Source organism: Ambystoma mexicanum, chromosome 11 (assembly GCF_040938575.1).
Source record: "Ambystoma mexicanum isolate Mex_15411 chromosome 11, UKY_AmexF1_1, whole genome shotgun sequence".
NCBI lineage: Eukaryota > Metazoa > Chordata > Amphibia > Caudata > Ambystomatidae > Ambystoma > Ambystoma mexicanum.
The window spans coordinates 593788888-593808205 of NC_090934.1; the positions used below are offsets into that span (position 1 = coordinate 593788888).

Below are 19318 nucleotides of genomic sequence, written 5' to 3' on the forward strand. Positions count from 1 at the left end.
TTTGCGTCCATCAATACCAAACTTGATGGGATGGCATATAAGGTCGACAGGATGCAAGAGCGCATTGAGAAGGAGAGCGGACGGGTAGCTGAAGTGGCACACCATGTGGGGTCACAGGAGGATAACAACGGAGAAGTGATGCAAGCACTCCGATCGTTGCAGAGGGAGGTCAAGGTCATCAAGGATAAAAATGAGGATCTGGAGGCGGGATCGAGGAGGAACAACATCCGGGTGGTGGGGGTCCCAGAGTCTGTCCCGCAGCAGAATATAGAAGTCTTTATGGGAAAATTAATTAGGGAGTTCCTGCAGGTGCCCCCGCTGTCCACCAAGCTCCTGGGTGAGGATGCACCCGGTATCGCAGATGACCCCTAGACCCGGTCAAAGCCCCCTCCCGATTATTGCGCACCTGTTGAACTATAGAGACCGGGACACCATACTCTGCAGAGGCCGGGAGCTGGGGGACCTCACCTGTGAGAATGCCAGAGTGTCTTTCTATCCGGACTTTACCCAGTCTGTCTAGAAGGCCTGCATCTCCTTCCTAGCGGCAAAAAGGGCACTCTGCGACCGAGGGATGCAGTATGCCATGCTGTACCCATCCAAACTACAAGTCCAGTATGGTCAGACACACTTTTTCACGGAACCGGAAACGGTGCAGGATTTCCTTGAGACGTTGCCGGAGAAACAAACAATGCCTGAAGCCAGGCTTGCATGCTTGTGTGGGAGTAGTTATGGGGCTCTCGTTGGCTGTGGATTAGGTCGGATTGACCCGTGGTTAAAAGTCTTCTCCCTGGTGGGTATTATACATGAATGCTTCATTAAATAACATATCAGTCCAGATGCTAAGCAAGGTTACGTTGGTAAAGGCCTCTCCTTGAGGTCAGAGGCAGTGAGATGTCACTAGGGCAGCAGAGTCTGGCGCCCCCGGGCTGTGACTCATGGTAGCTTGGTTGCAGGGGGTAGATGGGTGGGGGTTACGAACCACTGCAAGTTGGGGATGGGCAGTGTTTGTGGGGGTGTGCCTGATTGGGGTTCAATGGGGTGTGGTGGGTGGGGGTAGGGAGGAAAGTTGGGGAGAAAGTTGGGTATTCTTAATTCAAAATGATTCACATCTCCAGGAGTCAGACAGTAGCTGTAGTGCGGCTCAAATGAACATGTGGGCAAGGCTGGGGTATCCAATTAGTCTTTGGACCAATGGCGGCTTGTAAGGTGATCAGTTGGAACGTACGCAGACGTAACCCGTGCAAGACTTGCTAAATGATCCAATACTGTGAAAGGTACGGGGCCAAGGTGGCCCTTCTGCAAGAAACCCACTTGGTCAGAAAGGGGAATGAAGGGGTTGCCAAATATTGAGGAGACTGCAAACACTATACCTCCTACTCTTCATATTCAGCGGGGGTCATGATACTGGTGCACAAGTCCCTTCGATTCCATGCCACAGAAGCTGTAATCGACCCAAACGGGAGGTTTGTGATTGTTTCATGGTTCTGGGGATCTACACTTGTTACATTTGTCAACATATATGGCCCCAACGTGGAAAATCCCAATTTATTTGACACCATACTGAGTAGATGTCACAAGTTCCTCCATACTATCATTGCGTGGGACATGACCTCAACGTCATACTAGACCCGAGAAGGGACAGATCGGAGGGGGGTTCATGCCCACGCACTAGAGCAGCGGAAGCGGTGCTGCACTGCATGCGGGAGCTAGAGCTGGAAGATGTGTGAAGGCTACTCCGGCCAGAGGGGAGGGAGTACTCATTTCACTCAATGGTGCATGGGTCCTCTTCACGCCTGGACTATTTCCTCGCGAGCCCTTCCCTGGTACATAGAACAGCTGCCTGCATACTCCTGCCCAGAATGCAAACTGACTACTCGCTCTTCCTCTGGTCTCTGACCCCGGAAAGGGAGGGCGCCTCTCGCCATTTTTGGAGATTTAAAGAATCGGCATTATCGGACCTACTATTTAAAAGCAAGCCTGGTCAAGTCATATTTTAGTGAGAACACGGGTTCAGTATCTAAGATGAGCTCCATATTGGAGACGTTTAAGGTGCTCTTACGGGGGGGTTGCCTATCTCTGGAACTGGAGGTGTTGAAAACGATCCTCAGGCAACTAACTGAAACAGAGCTCAAAATCAAGATACACGAGAGCGAGGTAGCTGAGACTGACTCCATGGTCAAATTGAGGGAAGCACTGGACCACTTTAATAACCTTGAAGAGCGTGAGGTTAAATACCTGGCATGCCCAACAATGGCCCGTAGATACGGCGAGGAGGGCAGGCCGGGCAAACAGCTTGCAGCACAAAATGGGGATTACAGATATCACTGTAGTGTGGACGGCGGAGGGTGAAGTGGCGTTGAGGCCGGAGGCCATATTCGACCCCTTTCTCCGGTATTATCAGAGACTATATGCGTCAAGAGGGTTGATGCCAACAGCAGAGTTGGAGGGATATGCATCCCTCCTGGTGCTGAGTGGGGAGGCGGTGGACGCACTAGCTAGGCCCATTGCGCTTAATGAGATCCTCTTCACGATGCGTGCTCTGCCCTCCTCAAAGGTGCCTGGCACTGAAAGGATAGCAGCTGAGTTCTACAAGGAGTTGGGCCCTGAGGTGGCTCAGCATCTGCCGTTGGTGTGGGAGGAGGGTATGAGGGTGGGACTGCTCCCCCAACGATGCATGAAGAAGTGATCGCAGTGATCACACTGATCCTGAATCTTGAGAAGGGCCCCCTAGAATGCTCCTTTTATCACCCAAACTCCTTGTTGAACCCTGATACTAAAATGTTTGCAAAGGTCTTGGCAGACCGGTTGCTCCCGTATACAGCGAGCATCATATATGTAGACCAGTCGGTTTTTATTCCCGGGAGGTCGACTTCATTAAATTTGCGCAGGTTGTTTGTGATTTAAGCCCAGATTGATCCAAGGTGCCGGCAGTGGCGGCTCTGCTCGACATGGAGAAAGCGGTTGACTCCATTGAGTGGAGCTACCCATTTCAGGTGTTTTTCCAGATGGGAGTCCCAGAGTACTATCTATCGGCGGTGCGGTTGCTGTATGCAGGGGAAAACGCCCGAATTGGGAACAGCGGAACACGATCCCAGGCTTTTGACCTGGTTGGGAGGACCAGGCAGGGCTGTACACTATCGACCCTACTCTTTGCAGTTGCGACTGAGGCACTGGCAGCCCGACTGCGGATGTTTCATGAGGCAAGGGGCTTGTCTATGGGTGGGACTAGGGAACTGGTGTCACTGTACGCGGACGATGCAATTCTATACTTCAAGGACACTATGACCAATTTGAGGCCACTATCGCAGGAGGTTGCGAGGTTCGGGCAGGCTTCGGGTCTTAGGATAAAGTGGTCCAAATCTATTTTATTCCCACTAAATGAGGCTATGATTAAACCTGCGAATACTGAAACGTACAGGTGGAAGCAGTCATTACATATCTGGGGGTGCAGGTGAGTAGGGACGCTCAAACGCTTATGGCAGACAACCACGTGGGGTACCTGAACGCCCTGAAGACTAAGGACTTCCTCTCTCACTACTGGGTAGGATAGCGGTAGTCAAAATGATAGTGGTCCCCATACTACTATATTTCTTCCAGAATGTCCCGGTATGGCCGAGGGTCAGCTTCTTTGCGGAGGTTAAGGCCCAGCTGGTTAAGCTAGCTTGGTACCCCCCCCATGAAACTCTTGAATCAGCTGGGAGACATTGGTCCTACCCTGGGACAGAGGGGCTGTCGGCGCAGCGGATGTAGAGTTTTATTTCCTAGCAGCGCAGCTATACTTTGTATCCCTGTGGATGCCGGGGGCCCCATTCTATCCCCACGTGCACATTGAAAGATGCTCTGTGCGCCTCTTCTCTTTACAGGGGGGGCTTCATTTCCATGACGGTGACAGATAAATGTAAATTTGATCCTGTGCCGTGCACGTTGCATGCATGGAACAGAGTTCTGAAGTGATTGCGGGGAGACATCCCCTTTGATCCAGGCCTATTATTGTGGAACATAGAGAGTTTACCACCAACATGCGACAAAGCCATAATTCAGGAGTGGAGGTGGGCACGGATTAACCGCATGGTGGACCTGTGCCCAAACGGGGCATTCGTTACCCGGGAGCTATTTTCTAAAAAGATGGGAGAGGGTTTCCGGTGTAGACTGCAATACTTTAGGACGCAAGCCGCTTTTAGAGAGTGGTCCCCATCAATCCCGGGGATGCCGCCGGCAACTCCACTCATGAAGTTTATCAAGTGCTTGCATGCGAGCAGAGGCGTCGTCTCTGCACTATATAGGTTAATCCAACGCGACTCCCCCATGGAAGACCTAAAGTGTAAAGAGAAAAGCGAGGACGATGTGGGGGTTCCCTTTACGCACAAGCAGTGGGCAATGCTCTGTGAGCACACACACAGTGGGGCATTCAGTACCCGATTACAGCGGACTCAGCTCAAAACATTGCACAGGGTGTACTTCTCTCCAGCTCGTATGCATGTGTTTGATGGGACTAAGGCGAGTAGCTGCTGACTTCCTCCACGTGATATGGGCATGTACTAGGCTGAGAACCTTCTGGGAAGGGGTGGGCGAGAGAACCTCTAAAATGTTGGGGCGCACCATACCATGTGAATTGCTGTGCTGTATGTTCGGCTGGCTGCCTGGACTCCCTAAAAAGAATTGGAAATTGCTCACGACATGTATGATGGTTGCCAGGCAATGTATTTTGATTAAATGGACTAGCCCATTCCCTCCGGTGATGGGCACTTGACTTAAAGATCTGGTTTGGCTCAGCAAAACGGACAAAGAATATGGTTATTAGTGCGGTTCACTGAATACACCCAAGAATATGTGGAGTACGTTTGCGGCCTATTTGCTATCTCAATGCCCACAACTGGACACTTAGGATATGAGAGCCGAGCAGTGAGTAGTAGCCCAGCTCCTGTTCCAAAGAGTAGTGTGATCCATTGTACTAAATTGTGACCTGTGTAACTGCCTTGCCTTTGATTGTCACTTGTAATCAGAGTTAACACGTTGTCTGCCTGCCAGTATACTGTATGAACTTTGCTCTGGCTATGGTACTCCAACTTCATAATGTATGGTTATTTGTCTTGAGATGTGAATCAACCAATAAAGAAAGTAAAAAAAAATAAAAAAGAGATATACCTCCTTCGCCTTTTGTGGTAACCAGGACCTGGGGAAGGCTTTACTCTTAAGAGGGGTGTGAATATGAAACAGTAGCAACCCAAACAGCAAAGTACAACAGTCCAAAATAAATGAATGTCCAATCAAGGTTATTTACGAAATATATATGCTTAAAATGTACCATATGCAATATAATAACTAAATAGAAAAAGACTACAAAATGCCCATCCATGTGGAATAAACACAAAATATGCAAAGATAGTGAGATGCAGCACTCTGGGTAATAAATCTGGGGTCAAAGGGAATTTGCAGGGTGACGAGAATACACACAATCCTTGCACAGCTGGCCTTGGACTACAGTGTTGACACATGTATGATATAAATCAGATGTGGCTTCATATAGTTTATTTATCTATATTGCGCACCGACCCCGGGTGGGTGCGGGGGGGGGGCAATCTGGGGGCATTGCATGTAAATTACAAGTGTTACACCGTAAGGCAAAAGCAATCAAGTAGGTTACAATGGTTGACATACATAAAGAGCACACAAGGCAACAGTACAGGGCAAAGTAGGTACTCCATAGGGGGTCAACAGCAAGTAGTAACTTGGAGGCGTCATCTGTTTTTGACACTAGCCAGTCTTTAGTGTTTTTCCTGAAGTGTTGGAAGGTTTGATCCATTCACAGGTGAATGGGAAGGGAAGTCCACTATTGGGCAGCTTGAACTGGAAAACTGCTACCTCCAGCCTTTTTCAAGTTAAATCTTGGGGCTACAATACAATTTTGCCGTCCTTGTGGGTCGTGAAGAAGTTTGTTTATTTGGTGATTTTGTCTCTTAGGTACTGTGGAGCAGCATTATTTGGACATTTATGTGTGATGGAAACTATTTGGAACTGGATCCTATCCTTGATAGAAAGCCAGTTATGATTTCTTCTTACTTCGGAGATGTGAGGTCTCCTCAGAATGCTTAATGCAGTTCTTAATGCATTATTTTGCAAAGTTTGTAGTTTGTTGAGAATCTGTTTATTGGCCCCTGCATATAGGGCACTGCAATAATCAAGTCTAGACAAGATTAAGGCCCTTGCTAGAGTCATGCATCTGTTGGTCGATAAGAAGGGTTTGCAAGCCTATATCAGTATGCAACTGTACGCCGTAGCCGAAGCCGTGGCATTAACTTGACTCCCAAGGTTTAATGCTGAATCCAGGTAAAATCCTAACATTTTAGTCTCATTAGCGACTTTGATGTTAATGCCATCAATATTGAATGAGGTGTATGGACTTACAAGTTTGTTCAAGTTGGCTGGGGCTCCTAGAATCAAGATCTCTGTTTTGTCATCATTCAGGCATATGCCGTGGGCTGCCACCCATGCATGAATGATCGAATATATTTTGTTGACTAAGGCCAAGTCTGTGCCATAATCACCCGAAAGGGGTAGGAGTATCTGGGTGTCATCAGCATAGTTAGTGTAGGTGACACCCAGATGATCCAGATAATCAAAAAGTGGCTTCATGAATATATTGTACATGGTCGGTGAGACACAAGATCCTTGTGGTACGCCGCATGTAATGGGAGAGGGGTCAGCGGAGGCCGAAGGAGAGAAGACTCTCATTGACCTGTTGTTAAGAAAGGATTGAATCCAATCAGTGTCTTTTTGCGAAAGGTTGGCGGCCGTAGATAGGTGTTTGCACAATACTTTGTGAGCAACCATATCAAACGCAGCCGATAGATCCAGTAGGAGAAGTAAGGCGCATTGTCTGTTGTCTTTAAGAATATCAATTTGCATTTTCAAGTCGATCAGGGCAGTTTCTGTGCCGTAAAGTGGTCTGAACCCCGATTGTCTTAGTCCTAAGAGTTTATTAGACTCTAGGTACAGCTGGATCTAAGAGGTATGCAGCTTTATCTACTATTTTGAGTAAAAATGGGACAGTGGTGATAGACTTGTAGTTGGTGGGGATGGTTGGGTCCAGTGAGGCTTTCTTTAGTAAAGGTAGTACCCACGCATCCTTGAGATTATTTGGTATATTTGAGTCACAGAAGGAACAAGTTACTTACCTGTAACTGTTGTTCTCCAGCATGGGTCTGGCATGGATTCACATGCTCATGAATATTCCCCGTCGTCAGGCTGGGAATCCTTGGTAAAGAAAAAATCAGTATCAGTTTAGTTTCTGATCTGTCTTTCTTAGTAGTAACCAATCACTGATCTCTGGGTCATACTGCCCCCAGCCAATGACTGCCCTCTCCCTAAACCCCACCCCTGGCAGCCATCCTCAGATTTGGTAGCACGCCAAGTGGCAGTATGACCAAGTGAAGAGCCGCAGAGGGGTAGGTGGGAGGGTTCGCATGTGAATCCATGCCAGACCCATGCTGGAAAACAACAGTTACAGGTAAGTATCTCTTTCCTTCTCCAGCATGGGGTCTGGCATGGATTCACATGCTCATGAATAAAAAAATACATAGCAGTATACACATGCACAACCACGGGAGGTGGCAACAGGCTCAACATTAAGCAATACAACAACTCAACATTAAGCATCTCTTACCTCCTCACCAGGCTCACCTTAAGCGAACAGGTTGCGCAGCACTGCTTGGCCGACCCTGGACTCCTCCCTGGAGTCCCGTTCGACGCAGTAGAATCTTGTGAAGGTGTGCGTCGACCTCCACGTAGCAGCCCTGCAGATGTCCAGCAGGGGCACACCAGACAGGAACGCCGTGGTAGCAGCGATCGCTCTGGTCGAATGGGCTCTCGGACGGCCGGGCAGCGGTCGGTTTGCCAACCAGTGACAATGCATGATGCAGCCGGAGAGCCATCTGGAAATGGAAGTCTTCGAGAGAGCCTTCCCTTGATTCACAGACCCAAAGTTCACAAACACCTGCGACGTCTTCCGAAAACTCTTTGTGCGGTCCACGTAGACCTTCAGCGCTCTAGCTACATCCAGCGAGTGCAAAGTCCTCTCGGCCGGCGTCGAAGGCGACGGAAAGAAAACTGGTAACACCAAGGGCTCGTTGAGGTGGAAGTCCAACGGCACCTTGGGCATGAAGGAGGGGTGCGTCCTCAGCACCACCCTCGTGTCATGAAAAGTCAAGTATGGAGGCTTGTAAGATAGGGCCTGAATCTCTCCCACTCGTCGTGCAGAGGTGATGGCCACGAGGAACGCTGTCTTCCATGACAGGAACTTCAAAGGCGCCGAATGCATAGGCGCGAATGGGGTCCCCATGAGCCTGGTCAGCACCATATTAAGCTCCCACGCCGGGGCAGGAGCCTTCACCAGAGGGAATGATCGGAATAGTCCCTTCATAAACTCCTTCACCAGGCGATGAGACCACAAGGACGCCCGTCCCGTCGTCCTGGTATATCGGGAGATGGCAGCCAGATGTATTTTGATGGAGGCGTGAGCCAGTCCAGCCTTGGCCAGTGACAGCAGGTACGGCAGCACTTGAGGGGCCGTAATTCGCAGAGGGTTAATCTTCTGTGCACGGCACCAGACAGCGAACCTCTTCCATTTATGACCGTAACACTTGAGAGTTCAGGACGCCCTGGCCTTTGCAAGAACCTCTCTGCAATCGGCCGGGATATCGTACCCTCCAAACTCTAGTGCTGCAGGAGCCAGGCCTGCAAGTTCAGCGACTGTGGGTCGTGGTGGAGAATGGCACCTCCTTCTCTGGAGAGAAGATCCACGTCCGCCGGCAGCCTGACTGGCGGGACGTTGACAAGTCCAGAAGGTCCGGGAACCAGACTTCTTGAGCTGGTTGATGAGGCGGAGCAGCAACGGCAATGGAGGGAACGCGTATAGAAACAGGCCGTCCCAAGGGAACGTGAAAGCATCGCCCATGCTCCTCGGCTGTGGGAACCTGCTGGCGAACCTCTGGAACTTGGAGTTTGTCGCCGTCGCGAACAGGTCGATCTGGGGTTTGCCCCATCGTTGGAAGAGTCGATCCACTTGATCCTGGCGCAGTTCCCACTTGTGGCACGAGCGCAGCTCCCTGCTGAGTGAGTCGGCGATGGTGTTTTTTATTCCTGCCAGGTGGAAGGGAACCAGAAACATACACTGGGCGACGGCCCAGTGCCACAGATCCTGGGCCTCCTTGGATAGGGCTGGGGATCTGGTGCCCCCCTGCTTCCGTATGTAGAACATCGTGGTGGTGTTGTCGGTGAAGATCCTCACCACTTTGTCCTTGAGGGACGGGAGGAACGACTTGAGCGCCCAGAACACCGCTCGGAGATCCAAGATGTTGATGTGAAGAGACCTCTCCTCCGGGAGCCAAAGGCCTCTTGCGTGGAGATCTCCGGTGTGGGCCCCCCAACCCTCCAGAGAAGCGTCCGTAGTCACCGTCTCCTGAAACGCTGGGGTTTGAAAGTCCGTGCCCGTAGTGAGGTGAGCCCGGGTGCCCCACCATAGGATCGCCCGACGGAACTCCTCGTCAAGAGGGATCCTGTCCTCGAAGCAGCCCCTCGCCTGAAACCAGCAGGCGTCGAGGAACTCCTGGAGCGGATGCATCCGAAGTCTGCAAAGGGGCACAAGGTAGATGCATGAAGACATCATCCCGAGAAGGGACTTGATGGACCTCACCCTGGCCACGTCCATGGCTAACAGGCGCTGCACCTTGCCCAGGATGGTCTTGGTCCTCTCCTCTGAAGGGGAGGCCAATTGCTCCACTGTATCGAGCTTCGCTCCCAAAAACAGTGCTACTTGCGATGGAACCAGGCGGGATTTGGGGTAGTTGATGGTGAACCCCAGCTCCGTGAGCAACCGGACGTTCCTCGCCGTATGATTGACGGTGAGTTCCCTTGACCTTGCCTGGATTAGCCAGTCGTCCGGGTAGGGGTAGACGTGGACCCCCTGCAGGCGCAGCCGCGCCGCCACTGGTGCCAGGCACTTGGTGAAAACCCTGGGTGCCGACTTTAATCCGAACGGTAGGGCTCTGAATTGGTAGTGGCGTACCTGAACCACGAACCTGAGGAACTTCCTGTGCCTTTTTAGAATGGGGATGTGGAAGTAAGCATCCTCCAGGTCCAACGACGATAGGAAGTCGCCTTCCTCCAGCTGTCCCAGCACGTGCTGGAGGGTGACCATCCTGAATTTCTGCACCTTGATGTATTTGTTTAACCGACGCAGGTCCAGGATGGGGCGCCAACCGCCTGTCTTCTTTCTGACGAGGAAGTACCTTGAGTACACTCTGGAGCCCCGGAGCCTGCTGGGGACGAGCTCGATGACACCCTTCTTGAGCATCGCCTTTACTTCCAACAGCAGTTGAGGGATGTGATTCTCCTTCCTGGCCACGGGAGGAATGCGAGGGCACTTCTTTAGGAACTCCAGCGAGTGCCCGTTGGCCAGGGTGTCCAACACCCAACGATCGGTGGAGATGGACTCCCACACTGACGAACTTCGTCAGCCGGCCGCCCACCGGGGTGCTTCGGTGGGGGCCCGACAACTCGGCCGGGTCAGTCTTGCTTGGAAGCGCCCTTGCTGCCTTGGCCTCCTTGGCGACGACGGCGGGAACCCCCTTGCTTGCCGCGACCTCTGAAGGCCTCCTGGGAAGAGGAGCGGGCAGCCTGCCAGTAAGTGGAGGAGCCACCGCTGGATCCTTTGGAGGCACTCTGTCTGCCTACGGGGCTCCGAAAGGGCAGTCGCTGCTGAAGCACCCCAAGGGCCCGGGCCGTCTCCGAGTCAGTCTTGATGGCCTGCAGAGACTCATCCACTGCCTTACCAAAGAGGTTGTTGCCGTCGAACGGCATGTCCAACACTCTGGTCTGGATGTCCTGGCGAAAGTCTGTCGCCTTGAGCCATCCTCGTTGTCGGAGGCAAACTCTGTTGCCCAGTTGGCGAAATCCATTATCGGCAATGTCCGTTGCCACCGTTATGGCGTGATCCGACGCCACCTCACCCTCCTGCAGAATTTCTAGGGCCTCCGCCCTTTTGTCATCCGGCAGGAAATCTAGCAGGGGAGCTATCTTGAACCAGAGCTCCCTGTCGTAGCGGGCCACGATCGCTAAGGCATTGGCCGCCTTAATCGTCGTCGCCGCCGACAAGATGACTCGTCGTCCCATAGAGTCCAACTTCTTGCCCTCGCTGTCCGGCGGGGAAGTGGAAGTTGAAGCCCCCGCGCCCACTGCCTTCTTCTTAGCTGCTGCCGAGATGACCGAGTCCGGCGTGGGCTGGGCCCTGAGGCACAAGGGGGCGGCATCGGGGACTCAGTACTTATTCTTGTACCTGTCCCTCTTGGCGGGTGTCGTGGCAGGGTTCTTGAGGACAGAAAGCCCCTCGTCCCAGATGTCGTCGAGTAAAGGCACCGCAAGGACCGTCTTCCTCTTAGCCTCTCGTCGTTGGTACAGAAACCCCTCCTTTTTCTGTTCTTCAGGGCAGAGCTGGAAGAGCTCGGATGCCCTGGTTATCATGGCGTGGAAAGAGCCAACCCCGTTGGCTGGGGACGCCCGTGGGGGGAGGGAGGGGTGATGACGGGAAGTCCACTGTGTCATCGCCGCCGTCATCGTCCGTCCCCGTCGCCGTATCCTCTCTAGGGTCCGGCGAGGGGGATGAGGGGTCCACCGGTCTCGCAGGCATGAAGAGCGGAGTGGGGTGGACTCTCCTCCGCTTGTTCGGAGGGCTTCCCGACGGGCCTGGTTCTGGCTCCTCCATTGGGGTGCGTGGTAATCTCGTCCTGGATTGCCAACAAAATGGCCGCCGAGCTATCCTGGGGCTCAGGCAATGGCTGCGATGGACGGGATGGCCGCTCGACTGGGCCCCGTTCGTCGTTATCTTCGCTATCTTCGATCACGTCAGCAGGGACCGCCCCCTGGGATCAAACCTTCTCGAACCTCTCGTTGAGGTTTATGAACCTCTCGTTGAGGTCTATGGACCTTTTGTTGAGGCCCTTCTCGGTCTCCACCAGTTCCTCCTCAGAGGCTGATTCCGAGTCTGTAATGGCCACCGCCCCTACCCCCCCTCTTTTTCAGCCGGGGTCTTAGCGATGGGCTGGAAAGAGGATTCCCTCTGCGGCGGCAGGGATACTCTGGGCCCAGAGGCCGTTTCCATTGGCGTAGTCTCAGCCGGCTCCGCCAGGGTCGCAGCGACCACTTTCGGTAGAGGCCTTAGCCGGGTGGATCAAAGCCCTTACCACCTTAGGTGTGTCCTGGGCCTTCGCCTTGGGGGGAGGGCCAGCGCCTCGATCCCCCTTCGAGATCGACCGGGTCCGCTGCAGCGGCCTACCCGGTTTCTCGGACTTCCTCTTCCCCGAAACAGAGCGCTGGCTCGTGGTCGAACGTGCCGGGGAAGTAGCGCCCTGCTTGGCAACTGAAGAGCCCGACCTTTCGGCGCTCCCGGAGCCTGCGGACTCGCAGTGCTTGGCCTTCTGTTGGGCCCCCGTCGCCGGTGCGCCCTCAAAGGACTTAGAAGCCCGCTCAGACTTCTTCTTCGCCTTCTCACTTGCTGTGCCCTTCTCCAGCCAGGTGGCGAGGCAGGAATGACGATCTTGTTTGGTCCATTCCGAAAGGTTCTTGCAGAACGCACAGTCTTTCTCCACGTGCGTCTTGTCCCCATGGAGGCAGTAGAGACATCGCGAATGCTCGTCCTCCTTGAAAACGTTATATAATCCGCATCCAGGGCCGTTCCTGAACAGCTTGGATCCGGACGTCGAGCTCCCCTTGTCCTGGTCCATGTCCGTTGAGGTAGGCCGCAGATCTTCCGGAATCCTCCAAGAAGTGTAAACTCAATGAAAACTTCACCCTTGAGGGGCGTAGAAGAATTCCGAAACGGGTCCCCGTTATCGGATGTAGAAACAGTGGAGCTTAAGGCTCGATTAAACCGAAAAAATGAGAAATTCTCCAGAAAAAGCATGAAAACGCAGTAAAAAAACTCGAGAGCTAAACACGAGGACTCCCAACACATGAGCGTGCGGTAAAAATCTGAGGATGGCTGCCAGGGGCGGGGCTTAGGGAGAGGGCAGTCATTGGCTGGGGGCAGTATGACCCAGAGATCAGTGATTGGTTACTACTAAGAAAGACAGATCAGAAACGAAACTGATACTGATTTTTTCTTTACCGAGGATTCCCAGCCTGACGACAGGGAATATTCATGAGCATGTGAATCCATGTCACACCCCATGCTGGAGAATGAGGCATTTATTAGTTTGTTAATGAATGGCGCCAAGTCTCTAGCAGCCTCTTTGATGATTTGAGCTGGGCATAGGTCTCCCTGGCATCTCGAAGGTTTAAGTGAGGCGATGATCTTTTCCACCTCTTGGTTAGTGACTTGAGAAAATTTGAATTCTTGTAAGGGGTTTTGGAGTGCATTTTTGTAGGTTGTCATACGTCTCTTGTTTAGTTAGGTTAAGTCTCTTAGCTGCAATTTTGTATTGGAGGGTAGTAATTTTATTAGCTAGAGCATTTTTGATATTGGTACACCATACTTTATCCTTAGTGCACACATCCTCAGGAGCAATAGGGGATTCCTTTTCCCCTCAGGATCACAAAGAGTTCCTTAGTACTGGAGCTGGCTTTGTTAATCCTGTCGTCGTATGTTTCACATTTAGTTAGTAGTATTTCCAATTTGTACTTCGTGGATATGGCAGTCAAGTTTTGTTTAGATGGCAAGTTTTTCCACAGAACTTCCATTTTTCTTTTCTCTGCTCAAAGAGCTTTAGCTGGGGTGTAAACCAAGAGTTAAGGTGAGCTCTTGGTTTCCCTTTTCGCAATTTAAGAGGAGCGATGCTGTCTAATGCTTGTGTGATGGCAGAGTTGTAAAGGTCTACTAATGCAGCCGGGTCTAGAGACTCTGAGGCGGAGTTCAGGGTGGGAAGCAGAAAAGGCATAAGTTTATCCACTGTGATGTTCCGTTTGTTCATTGTCGGAAGCGGTGGGGCTATCAGTGTAGGCTTAGATACTGATCGTTTGGCAAGGGTTGTGAACAAGACTAAGTAACGGTCCGTCCATGACTGAGGTTCAACAGATGTAATTACAGTTTTGCAATTTAAATCTGCAACCCAGTCTAGTATTCTGCCTTTCCCATGGGTAGGCGAGTTGACACTTTTGATGAGCCCTAGTTCAGTAAGTGTCTCAGCTAGCGTCTTGGCATTTTGGTTGTTGGGATCAAGGAAGGCCAGGTTGAAATCACCTAGCAAAAGTATTTGGGAGGTGAGTTTTGAGCCTGACATTAAGGTCATGATATCTTCCTCGAAGCATCTAATAGGACCTGGGGGTCTGTAGATAAGGTGAATTGTTAAAGTGTTGGAGCTAGAGGTGGTTATTTTCACCGTAAGTTATGTGAATTACTATCCACCATACCCTAAACTAAGGTATGGCTTTATGTTTAAAAAAAACTGCTACCAGAAGAGTAATTCCTCATCTGGTTTCAAAACAACTTCTGTGTTGGAGTGACTTGGCTGTCTCAGCAGCTGTCGAAATGCCACCTGTGAAGTCTGACCCTGCTCTGTCCCAGGGGAGAGCAGGCACTGCAGATCAGGAGACTGATCCAGCAGAGCACATAAGTTACTATGCTTTTGGCATCGAGCCTATGAAAGGGGGATCTGGTTAGCAGACTCCCCCTTTCTGAGATGTAATTACCAGCATAATATTAATTAATAAAAATTAAAACATCTAGGGCTTCTAACCCCTTGTCAAATGGCAATTCATCACATTGGAAGATTGGAGTCCTTGGAGGTAGTGGGTGGCTTTGGCATTGCTCATAGCTTGTATTTGTTGTGGCAGTGTTTGAGGGGTTTGGGATATTTAGCCAGACTCTCTCTATGCATTCTTCTTGCTGCTTGATAGAGAGGAGGGAACTGTTGAACCATGGTTTATGGTTTCAGGGTTTTTGCGAACTGAGGGAATCTATTTTGAGTTTTTGGGTTGTAAATGTCTTTTTTTACATCTCTTTATCAAACAATTTCATATACATACACCATTGTCCGACAGTTGTGACAACAGTTTCTCTGTTTACTTAAATGCATAAAGCAAATACTGTAGCTGTGTCTACCATTCCCGTAAAAAAAGTCTCAATCATTTCCAAAAATTGACCACCTCTTAAACCAATATGTCTTGATATTACTCCAACACTCAACCATACCTGTTTTCCTGTGGTACTACGTTTCCCATTTTACACCTGTAGTTTCACCTTATGGCTAAAGTACTACAATCTCCAACAATGTACATATTAATCATCAAAATCATTACTACTGGTGTGTCTCAGATAAAGATCCGGTTTTCATGGGGTGGTAAATATCTTGAGTGGATATCATCTTATTAATCAAGCTGGCCCTCTCCCTTAGCTGCATATTGGAGTCCTCAACGGTGTTGTAATTGTTGAGCAGAATAGAGAGATGGGTGAAGGGGAATGAGTGCGGGTGATAGGAGTGGTGTTAAGGCTGTGTCTGTTTCTGTAATGTGTTTCGTTTTTCTGGCTGAGAAGCAGAGGTATGTGTGGCAGATGGTGGCATCTTGTGTGGTAGAGCGAGTGTGAAGAGGAACACAAAGGGGAATCGATTTTCCACAGAGACTTGAAATCAAAAGGTCAAGGGTGATGCCAAATGTATATGTGGGTTAGGTGACGAGTTATTGAGTTGTGTGAGGTCATAGGGGGTGAGTGGAGTGAGGATATTGTTTAGTATGAGGTTGCTGTATGGATGGGAACTAACTGTTGAAATCACCAATGTAAATACTGGTGCAGGGGGGGCTGTGGTTGTTAGAAGTTAAGTCCGTGTGGAAGTTGAGATCTTTTTGGGCAAGGGTAAAAGAGGCATATAAATGTGGGGTGTGGATGTGATGAGTGGTGCCGGCGACACAGAGCTTCAAATCAAGTATAGGGGTGTGCGTGGGGTTGCCAAGTTTGAGTGTGTATTTATAAACGATGGCAATGCCACCACCTTGTTTGTGTGGGCTGTCTCTGTGGTGGATGAGAAAGTGCATGGACAGCAGGTCAGGGATAATAGCTGTGTGGCGGTGGAGGAGTTTGAGCCATGTCTCTGTTAGAAAGTCAGGGGAGTGTGTGCTAATTAACTGATGGATTTTATGTGTGTGTGCACAGGTGCAGAGTGGTATTTGAGAAAAATGCAGGAGTCATTGTTTTAGTGAAGTGCTGCGTTGGAGTTTAATTTGAATGTTTTTTGTATGCTTTGAGGCAGGTTTGTGGCATCCAGTGACAAACGGGCTAACAAGGAACAAAGAATGAAACAGAGAAAGATATTGGCATCATCCCTTAGCTCGGTCCTTTACTCTGGACGCTGAGAAAATGAATGCCCAAGGGGAAAGTGCTCATACTCCCCAAGTAACCCTAAAGTACTTCAACAGGAAACAGATAAAAACAGGGAATAAGAAGACAGTCCTCTTGTATTAGTCATCTGCCTTATGAGCATAACCTACTGGGCAGGATTAGTGTGCAATTCAAACCATAGACTGCCTCAGCATTTCTCTATGCTCCCATCACAGGACACTAAGATTCTAAAGAGGTTTAGGGTATTTTAATTCAGTACATAATCAGATTATGTATCTTGACAATATGGAAAGGAAACTAAAGAGAAATCAATACAAACACGTTGTTGCTAAAGTGTCTGACTCAGTTTAAATGTTGCAGGTCGCAAACTGGCAGCATCATGCAGTGTCTTGAAATCAGGTAGCCCGACTGGAAACCTTGTGCTTTATCAGCAAAACAGCCTGACCTATGACAATCCAAGTAAACAATGACGACTGAAATGTGTACAAATATCAATAGGTAGCATACTTATGTCTCTTCCCCATTGGCACCATACCCACCTTTCATCTACGTTGGCCGATCCCAGTACCAGAAGTCCTCCAGGAATGCCACGGGTCCAGAGGCTCAGTTGAGCAAAGAGGTAGGCAAAGACCATTCGTATCCGAGCCTGCATGGAAGGGCAATTGAGATGTTTCATCCTTTGAGTGCTAGTCACTGACATTAAGAATATGTTGAGCATTCCCGCCCGCCCAAATACAAACGTGTGAAGTTCCTCATTAACAAGGAATGGGATAATTGGGAGCACCCAAGAACAATTAACCTATCTGTTATTATGAGCCCTGTTAGTGCTCTCCAATCCTACATTGGGACTTCTGATAAAGGTAAAGTTTAAAGTTTCTGTCAATAACTTGTATCATTTTATCCCTTTTCCCTACAAATGAGTTAACTATGAGGCATGGATCGTCCCACAAGTGACAACATTCCTCCACATCCCTGAGGGAGGCAGGTTACTCAATGCAGTATGGAGAAAAGGGTGGCAGAGTGGTACCTGCATGAAATACAACAGTAGAGGATGCATATATCAATAATTATGCATTATTTCAGCAAGTAACATTCACATGCCCTCGTGATACCTGGATTGTTAGGTTTCTTGTTCCCTGAAGTGTTTTTTGCTAATAGAAGATTATGTATACAATTGTATAGTTAAGTCACATAGATGTGCCTCTTAGCATTTAGAAAAATAGAAGAACTAATTACTTACCCTGGTAATGTGCTTTCTAATGGATGTTCCCCTCACAGATTACTCATCTTACATATCATTCTACGTCAACAGCAAACTTCGGAAAATGTTTTCACCTCCCAGGTGTGCCATGCAGCTTCGAGACTGCTCGACATCGGGAACGGACATAATGTCAAAGTTGACAAAATTAGCCGGTACTGCGCCCCATGCCCCCAGTTTTCTTATTTTTCCCTATCCATAGCCACGCTGCGGAACTGTGTCATACTCATTAAAAGGACTGATTCACATTGTAATCGTCATGGCAATGATGGCAGTGAAGGAGAGCCTTAAAAAGGGGCAAACAAGCTCAGTTTGAGTGACAGTTTGGGAAGGCAATGAGGAATCCGTGGGGGGAACATCCATCAGAAAGAACATTAGGGGTAAATAATTTGTTCTACTAATGGATTTTGGGCCCCCACAGATTCCTCCTCTTAGGCTCTGATAGCAGTAGTTGCTTCCTAGGAGGAGGCAAAGAGGGAGGCTCCCTTTCTATTTCTATTTTCGAGCCTTGTGTAAGACTGCTCTGACGAATTGGGCATCCTGGTCAGCTGATGTGCTTAGCAAACAGGTGTGAGTCGGGACTACTCTATGAAATGAGGACGAGGCTGCTATTCCTCTAGGAATGTGTGCCCTCAGCCCTTCTGGAATGGTCTTGTCATCTATATTGTAGAATTCAGAAATAGCCAACACAATACATCGCAATACAGTTTTAGTTATTGACGTTCCCAACCTTGGGCCAACAAAAACTACAAATAATTGGTTCCTTGTCTATAAGTGGTTAGCTTTAAATATATAGCAATTTACAGCCTTTTTTTGGTCTAATCTATGTAATCGCACCACTTCCTAGAAGGCTGAGGAGGAGGGTAAAAAGCTGGTAAGTGAATCTTTTGTGCCAGATACAACTTGCACACCACACCTTAGGAAGCAAGGATGGGTGGACTTACAATGTCACCTTGTTCTTAGAAAAGATAGTAAAAGATTGTTTGCATGAGAGCGTCTGGAGCTCGCTCACTCTGCATGCCGAGTTAATTGCAAAGAGCAAGCTTTCTTCTAGAAAAATAGCCTGACAGGGCAAGAGTGCATCGTTTTGAACAAGGCTCCCATTAGGAACATTAATACCAAATCTAAGTCTCATGGAGGCACCACAAAGGAGGGTGGGGGGAAAGGTATTTACTAGTACGTTCAACAATTAAATGACCAAAGGGATATTGAAATAAGAGCCTTAATCTGATGTGCCATTTAAAATGTAAAGCACTGCTAGTTACCCCTTGGCAATAGCCACAGAAATCCCTGTCGTGCTAGGTGCAACAGAAGAAGCACTGCAACAACGGTGCGTGAGAGAGGATCCAAATCTTTAGCCCTGCACCAGCTTCAAAATTCTGTTCATTGGCAGTGTTAAAGAGCCTTCAATGGTGGCCTTCTAACTGAGAGCAATACCTCCATGACGTCTTCTGGGAGGTTCCAATCACTGTACCCAATCCTCTCAGTAGCCAGACATGGCGATTGAGAGCTGACATTCGGATAGAACGGAAGATAGCACAGGGAGAACGTGCTGGTCATGGAAGCAAGACCACGCAGAGCAACAGAGGTTTGAATCCTGGATCCGCACTTAGAAACCAAACTCGGGTTTTTAGAGTGTTATAATAAAGCAATAAAATAATAAAAATAAATAAATGGAGGATCAGACCGCCACTTCTGGTCCACCCTCTTTGGAAGATGTCACAGGGAGCAGATGG

The 19318-nt window shown here is 49.5% G+C and overlaps 1 protein-coding gene across 1 annotated transcript in view; it reads right to left on the reverse strand.

The window, feature by feature from the left end:
• Positions 1–19318, reverse strand: part of NADSYN1 (NAD synthetase 1) — a 1375099-nt gene that overhangs the window by 236186 nt on the left and 1119595 nt on the right. Inside the window, exon 16 of the mRNA XM_069623454.1 lies at positions 16864–16970. Within this exon, the coding sequence (XP_069479555.1) occupies positions 16864–16970 (107 nt within the window). The remainder of the gene's footprint in view (positions 1–16863; positions 16971–19318) is intronic.